At 34.4% G+C, this 8453-nt stretch overlaps 1 protein-coding gene across 1 annotated transcript; it reads right to left on the bottom strand.

Annotated features, from left to right (window-relative positions):
* Positions 246 to 4522, bottom strand: LOC109223744 (laccase-4-like). The gene is made up of 6 exons (XM_019388161.1): positions 4338 to 4522; positions 3127 to 3278; positions 2360 to 2604; positions 2122 to 2250; positions 1076 to 2002; positions 246 to 618 (listed from the first exon to the last, which is right to left on the bottom strand). Exons 1-6 carry the CDS (start codon positions 4425 to 4427, stop codon positions 488 to 490), a joined length of 1674 nt encoding a protein of 557 aa, XP_019243706.1. The 5' UTR covers positions 4428 to 4522; the 3' UTR covers positions 246 to 487.

Genomic DNA, 8453 nt, shown 5'->3' with positions numbered 1-8453 from the left:
AGGTGAGATAAGATGGGATATCCTGGATTAAGTCTCGGAGTAAATTTATGCCTTGTTTGGTTGGAGGTTTAAATTTATCCCAGGATAAATTTATACCGCCAACCAAACAGAGTATAAATTTAATCCTACATCTTATCTCACCTTATACCTCATACCAAACGGCCCCCTGAGTTTTTATAAGCCCATTAACAAAAGAGAGGTAGCACAAAACCTGAATCAATAAGAGTAATCATAGAAAAGAGAGGTAGCAGAAAACCAATTTTTTGAACTTCCATTAACAATCAAAAAAAATTGTATACATTGAATACTCGTATAATTATTATAATTTGATTGAGAAAAAAATGTTTTTCTCTTTCACACAAGAAATGAATACATTGCTTATTGACTCTCCTTTCCTCTTTGTTTCTCTTGTTGTAGTCTTTAGCCTGCTTTCCTACATTTTGCTTTGTATGTGAATTTAACTCCTTCCAAAAAGGCCTCTCCGTTTTTAGCATTTTGGAAGATCCTTTGGAGGTGGCAAAAGGGACTCATTTGGACCTTTGCCATTATCAACAAGCCATGCCATTTTCAATCCCCATGTTGTATGTATCTCTAGATGACAATGCATAAACCAAATTCCTGCAATTTTAAAAAATAGTTAAAATACACTAATAACATAAAATTTCTTTAAACTTTAAGTTAAATGTTAGGTGTGCGAAAAAGTCTCACAATCGTAGCTGAAAAGATTGGAATTCTACACAAAAGATATAGGCATTTCTTAACGGATCTTCACACAAATAGCTGGTCATATTCATTGTTTATTTTTCTAACTATATATATAGATTATACAGTGATTATACACAGTTATACACATATAATACATAAATTATGCATATATTATACTTTTACTGGCTATTTTTAGTTTAACTGGTTGGGCGAGCGATTATTTGGATTAATTATTAATTTCATAATGGTGTGATGCTTTTGAGGAAAATCGTGTGAGCTTTGTCCAAAGCAAATAATATTATACTATATTAAGAGTATTTTTGTGCTGTTTTAGCCCAATATTAAATCTAACAAACAATGATGTATGTACCTGGATTGTCAGCACGGAATCTTATAGCAACCCATCCTCCAGCAGGTACACCAACTGTATTCCTCTCAACAGGATCAACAAGATTAAAATTTTTAGGATCTGTTTTTGGATTAAAATTTCCTATGCCTTTACCCACTAGATAAAAATTGAAGCCATGCAAATGGATTGGATGGTTCTCAGGGGCTATAATTCCAGTATCCTGCAAAACTAATTGAACTGTATCGTTATATCGCAACCTATAAACCTTAGTCCCATTCGTCGTTGCCAAATTAGCTGGTCCTGTTCCTGTATAATTGAAAGCAAAAGGAGGGTTTGCTGGAAAATCTGTCGTGAAAACTCCTTTGATCCCGAAGAAATGTGCTTGTAAAAGTGCAGTAGTTGGCATAACAAATGTAACATTGTTTACACTAGCCACAACTCTGCTTCCATTACCCTGTTTGCAACTCGGGCATGGATTAATCCCTAAACCTACCGTGAAAAATAGGGAATGATCAATTTTTTTGGGAACATTAGCAGGGTATTTTTTGGAATTCAGGCTTCTTAATGAATCAAGAAAAGTGTTGGCTACAGGGGTGGCATTTTTAGGTGGGGTGCTAGTAAGTGAAATGTGGTTATTTCCTTGTGTGCCAGAATAATGTAAAGTGGCTATTGCTGTAACATTGTCAACAGCAATTGGTGCATCCATAAAAGGTGAAGCAGCAACCATGTATTTTCCAGAACCTTGATTGGCAGTGACAATTACATTTGTTGTTTGGCCAGGAGCAATTACAATTGTGTCTGTTTTAAAAGGTTTAACATAAGTGGCATCAACTTCAACTACTGTCATTTTATGTCCTGCAATTTTAAAGAAGAGTTCTTCATTGAGCGCAGCGTTGATGACTCGTAACATGTAGGTTTTTCCTGGATCAACATTCAATTTGTATCCACCTGCATATCATATGGTCCAAAAATGTTATATGTTTTCCTCTTTACCAAAAATTAGAGTGTACTTAATTCCCCTTTATTTTTGTATTAGTATATGGAAGTTAAACTCGTACAAGTTTTACCTTGTGATGGGCAGTTTGAGACGGGTCCCGGATGACCATTGATGGTGTGAGCATCAGAAACATTAGGGGCTAATCCTGATTTTATGGCTTCATTAATCACAGCTTCGGTATCAGATTTCCACCATTCAGCTGCATAACATCATCAAAATCAGCAAAATTTCCAATCTTTTACATATATAAATATTTCAAGAAAATAAAGATAATACTGTGGTTTAAACAAAATTAATGTTTTTTTTACCTAGGAGCACGACAGCTTCATGGTTGGGTTTAGGGAATGGATAAGGCACACCAAGCTTAGGCAAAATAACAATTGCACCATGAACAGTGGCCCTTAGCCACAAAATATGAGCATGCCAAAATAGTGTACCCCTTTGGCCTGTAATGGTGAAGTTGTAGACATAGTTTTGCCCTGGCTGAACTGGACATTGTGTGATGTATGCTGGTCCATCTGCCCAACCTGTTCTAAGTTGTCTAATACCATGCCTGTATAAAAAAATATATGTTATCGTTGTACTTTAATCTATTGTAACAGGTAATCTGTTTTATTTTCTAGGTAATGAAATTCGTCCATTTTTTATGGGTGATTATTTATAGCTATCTTTTAAGTGATGAATTGATAAGTAGGGGCAAAGCTAGCTAGGTGGAAGCAAGGGGGTTCACCTGAATGATTCCCTTTATCGGAAAAATTATATTGTGCTAATATAGATAAAAATAAATATTGAAGAATTAACCTAAATAGTCGTCCACCAAACCGCTTAAACTAAAAGATAACCGGCAGATACACAAACACACACACACACACGTTATATATATATATATATATATATATATATATATATATATATATATATATATATATATATATATTAAGTTGTTATTCAAAAATTGCTTATGTCACAAGTTTTGATCTCAGGTGTAATTTTCTTGTATTTTTTTAATCCCCTTATGGAAAATCCTGACTCCACGTTGTATAGAAGTTAAACTGATAGATATTAGATGACTTACCAATGGATAGAAAGATTATACTTGACATGGTTAACAACTTTGACAAGTACTGTGTCTTCTTCCCGAGCATAGATTGTAGGTCCTGGAAATTTTCCATTGACAGTAACAATGGGCTTGGATGAACAAAGGCGAGTTGTGTTCTTCATTACCACCTGCCATGCAATAATTTACATTATTATAACTATACATTGTTCATGTATAGTTGATACAAATTATTTTGATCGTAAATATAATGATTTTGCTTGTCTTAGCGTCAACTGATTTGTTTTTATAGACCAACCACCTTTGTTAATTCGAATTTTCTTTTACCTAATTTTTGTTGTCTTAGAGTTCGAGAAATCTACTTAACAGTAACAAGAGCCAATCATTCTGGATTGATACACTTTGTGACAGTATGTTAATAGTGGGATGGAAATTTTCTGGTTTTCCTTATTTTATATTATTGCTAAGGCAAAAGAAAAGGAGAAAATTCCTTTTTCTCTAGAAGCTAGAAAATAGGACCAATATATATTTATTGATTAATTAATCATTTCAAGAAACTTACAAAAGATGATTCTCTTCACTTTTGTAGCAGACTGAATGTAAAACTTAAGTTGTTTATTGTTAGAAAAATTGATACTGTAATTAAGAAGAAGAAGAAAAAAAGTAGTCCATTTAAATATAAAAGCACTTGGACACATGCAGAACGCTTTCTTAAAAGATTGATTCTTTGACTTTGGATATATATAGCAGATCTTAGGGAATATGAAGCTTGTTATCACACTTATCTGTAATTGGTTGTGATTTTTTCCAAATCAAACACCCCCTCTTTAAGTGCCAACAACATTCTCTTTTGCAGAACATAATGTCAAAAAGTTAGACCCTTATTATAGCATATTCCCTCCATCCCAATTTATGTAGTACCGTTTAATTAGATAACGAAGTTTAAAAAAGAAATAAATTTTTTTGAAACTTTTGGTCTTAGCCTTAAATATTTGTATGACTATAAATTAATTAAACGTAAAATAAAAAATGTAAACTTAAATTGTATCTAAAAATAGAAATAGGACATTGTTTTTGCGACAAATTAAAAAGAAAAGTGTGTCATGTAAATTGAGACGACAGGGGAGTATATGTCTTCCATAATACAAATTATCCAACATTTGTGACTATGGTAATATCAAGAAACTTGCATTGTTGTTTACTGATGCAATAGTGCTAAGAGTACTTACATTGAACTTGTAATGTCGAATCCTGCATTCAACGACAAGAGGAAAAAGGCAAGCTGCCAATACTATGAAAAGGCGAACCCAAGAGTTCATTTTTGTCTCTTTTCTTGAAATTTCTGTAAATACTTCTCTTTACAACTATTATGGAAGTGATTTTCTTTTTAGTTCTGATGTCTTGTGATCTTGTTTTATTCAGGAATGACCTGCCAACGCAAATATATATAGTTGAAAGTGCCTTAATTTTCTGTTGTGTCATCATTTTCTTCAGTTAGGTGAGATGGATGTTTTGGGGTCATCTCTACTTCTTCTTGAACAGCAATTTAATTTCTTTCATGCAATTTCTCCCTCAATCATTACTTGCATTTTACATAAAGTTCAAAACTCTGTGGACCATCAAAATTTTGCTAGTTAAGCTATTAGTTTGTTTATGTGAGAAACAAATTTCCTTTTTTTCTTTATTAGTTGTCTAAACAAAGGCACCTCATATGTGTGGCGGGAGGTTGGATCATATTAGGTCTATTATACTGTACGTAATGCACCCTTGAATTTATGCAAGTGGCCGTTTTCCCATGCATTCATTAGTTGGGTAATTAATTTATATTCATAACTATCTAAAAGCTAATATCAACTAAATTGGAATTAAGGCATAATTGATAGAACTATCTAAAAGCAATCTATGATGCTTGGTGGTCTTCATGTCCCACATACTACAGATCAATTAATTCAAGGCTTGGAAATTTCAGTCATTTTATTATATGGTTTTAAAACCTAACTCAGCAAAGTGTGAACTGCATGCATGGGATGAAAATTGGCTTCTCGTGAAGAATATTACATTGCCCCATATAGTTTGCTACGTCACGGTTTATGACGGTCGATATCACCAAAATAAGACATGATAAATTTGTCTAAGACAAATGATACTGAAATTCACACGCAAAAATTTTAAAAATTTATAACTCAAAATGTAAAATGAAAAAAAAAATCTTCAAAGTTTGATACAACGGACTATTAGAACGATATATAAAGCCGTGAAACTTTGGAAGGATGAAAAGTGTGTCGATTGTCCCAGACTCACAGATAAATCATATGCTAAAAGCGAATGAATGATTGGAAAAAGAGTAGCTATTGCAACAAAAAAAAAAAAAAATAGTTTCGAACTTTTTTATTTTTGCAAACATGTCGAAAAGCAAAACTAGAAATTATAGTAGGTATTGTTAAAAAGGGAATTAGTTAAACTTAGTAATTTCAGGTCATTACTAAATAGGATAAGTATAACCATATTTAATATACTACTTACTTTTTAAGGATAAATACTGACTTGCATCATGTTCTTGCACCAAACCATATTAATACATTATGGTTAAGTGATTTAATGAGATATGCATGCATATATTCACAATGGTTAAGTGTCTGAAGTTCATGTACAAAACACATATCATGCATTTATTGATTTGCTATAAATATCCTGTACGAATAAGTTTTAAATCTCGTAGTTTTTCATCATCAAAACAAAAATATAGGTTTCCCTTATTGTAGCTTGATTTATCTATGGCAACATTAAAATGACTAAAACAATCCTCCTTTTTTGTTTTATTTAATAAAATCGCCATAATCATGGTAGTGTTTAATAAATTACCGGTATATTAATATTAAAAATAAAGGTATGCAGAATCTCAACAAAAAGATGTGTAATAACTGTAATATTAATCAGGCAGGACCCCTTATGAAAAATAATTATTATTTACCATAAAAAGATAGGAAATGAATGAGAAAACTTCTACTTTTTGTGTTGTCGGTGAAGATCTAGTAATTATATTATCATAGAACCTTAGAAATTTGAGGATAATAGATATGACTCCTACTTACTAAATGTAGTAAATATTGGTTGTTAAATTGTTTTCATGGGTTTGCATCATTTTACTCTTGGCTATCTATAAGACATTTAACATTGTTTCAAAGCAAAGATTAAGCCAACCGTGGGTTTTAACAACTTATTAGTTGTCAATCCCCTTTGCTCCAAGCTCCTACCCACCCCTGCGAATGTCCTGTCCCTTCTCTTCCCTCCCCCGCACCCCCCCCCCCCCCACACCAAACCCCCATAAACCCCAAAAAAGAGAAAACAACAACAACTACTATATATGGCGCCTCCAATTTCAAGCACATTACATTGAGATAGATAATATGAATTAATCATCACTAGTGTACTGGTGTAATTTATTGTAATTAACTAGTTTTACGTTGGCGGTCAATCTACTAACAAAAATCCTTTCCTATCGTCTCCCCTCCACCCCCTCCTTTTGCCAACAACATTGATTACGGTTCACTTTCAATAAATTATGATAGTCTATATGAATCATCATTAGATAATTGTGAGAATTTGTGTAATTAATTAATTAGTTTTAGGCGGGTTGTCAATCTACCAGTCCTCTCTCACTAGTCAGAGCTAGCTTTCTCTTACGACCCGAATTTTCTACCATCGAAATCGTGATGACGTCTACTCGTGGTAGCTAGGCAAGCCAACTTATTTACCTTTCATTAATAAATAAATCTGTTAACTATCGATAGCATCAATAAGTAATATGAAATTTAATAATACTAATAGTGGAAGTCTAATTTATAAGTCTGAATCAAAATGCGGAATAGTCAATAATAACCTCTACCCAAGATTTGGTGTCACGTTACTCACGAACTACTAAGAATAAACTAAATACAAAGGTCTGAAAGAAATATAACAGCTGTCTGTCTCGAAAACAATGAGGCAACAGTCAAAAGGAAACATAAAGAAGAGACCTGCGGACGCCTGCAAGGCTACCTCAGTCTCGTGAATAGGAAAGTCTGCTCCCGAACTACTGCTGCTGCTGCTCCTCAAAACCTGGACCTGTGCAAAAATGCACAGAAGTGTAGCATCAGCACAACCGACCCCATGTGTTGGTAAGTGTTTAGCCTAACCCCGGCGAAGTAGTGACGAGGCTAGACTGGACACCACATAAACCTGTGCAGTTATAAATATATAGCGAAAATCAAATACAAAGCAATTAACAACATGGGAGGGGAGACATGCTAAGGGGAGATACAATATTAGCAGCAATCCAGAGTAACAACTAAAACAGCTTAGGTTCACAATGAACAAGGAATCAATACTCAAATACAAACACATAGCCTCAATAGTTGTTGCGGCGTGCAACCCGCTCCATAATTACTATTGTTGCGGCGTGCAACCCGCTCCACAAATACCACTATTGCGGCGTGCAACCCGACCCATATCATTTATCATGTATAATTGTTGCGGCGCGCAACCCGATCCTCACCTTTTACTGTTGCGGCGTGCAACCCGATCCTCAATAACATTGTTGCGGCGTGCAACCCGACCCTCACATATTATTGTTGCGGCGTGCAATCCGACCCTCAATATCATTTAACAGTCCGACTCCCCAAACAACATTCACAATTAAGGGGCATAAAAATAAGTAAATATTTGACAAACATCCCGGCAAGGGAAAGAATCCAACAAGTTCAACCAAACGTTCCGGCAAGGGAATAATCAACAACGTTTTCTCTTTCTTACTTTTCTTATCTCACGATATCACTGGAGCCCAAGCTCCAAGAAATTTCTTATCTCATATTCCGTCACAAACAACAATATAACGACTTCCCAGTAAGGGAACAAAATATCATCTCGAATATTCTGGCAAAGGGATTAATGTAACCACATTAGTTCCAACATCTAACCACCACATTAGTTCCAACATCTAACTACCACAGCTATAATCAACCTATTACCACACTTGACCACCTCAGCTATATCTAACCTCTACCACACCTAACCAACCCATCTATAACTATAGTCATCATATGACACAATGAAATATTAACTTGAGCGACCCTAGTATCCGTTAAGAACACAATGCAGAGGAATCACAACCCAACAATAGCCCGCCAAGAGGGAAACATAATGATCTCTCCTCTTTCTCGCTTTTACTTCATAATTCTTTTTCACAACTCGAGCAGATGCTCCAGAGGTTCAATTATCACTTATACTTTCGCAATTCGTTCTACAACTGGAGCCGACGCTCCTCAATGAATCAAGTCATTTCATATACTTTCAATATTCGTATCACA

The sequence above is a fragment of the Nicotiana attenuata genome, chromosome 3 (assembly GCF_001879085.1).
Source record: "Nicotiana attenuata strain UT chromosome 3, NIATTr2, whole genome shotgun sequence".
NCBI lineage: Eukaryota > Viridiplantae > Streptophyta > Magnoliopsida > Solanales > Solanaceae > Nicotiana > Nicotiana attenuata.
This window is presented reverse-complemented; position numbering and strand designations above follow the sequence as displayed.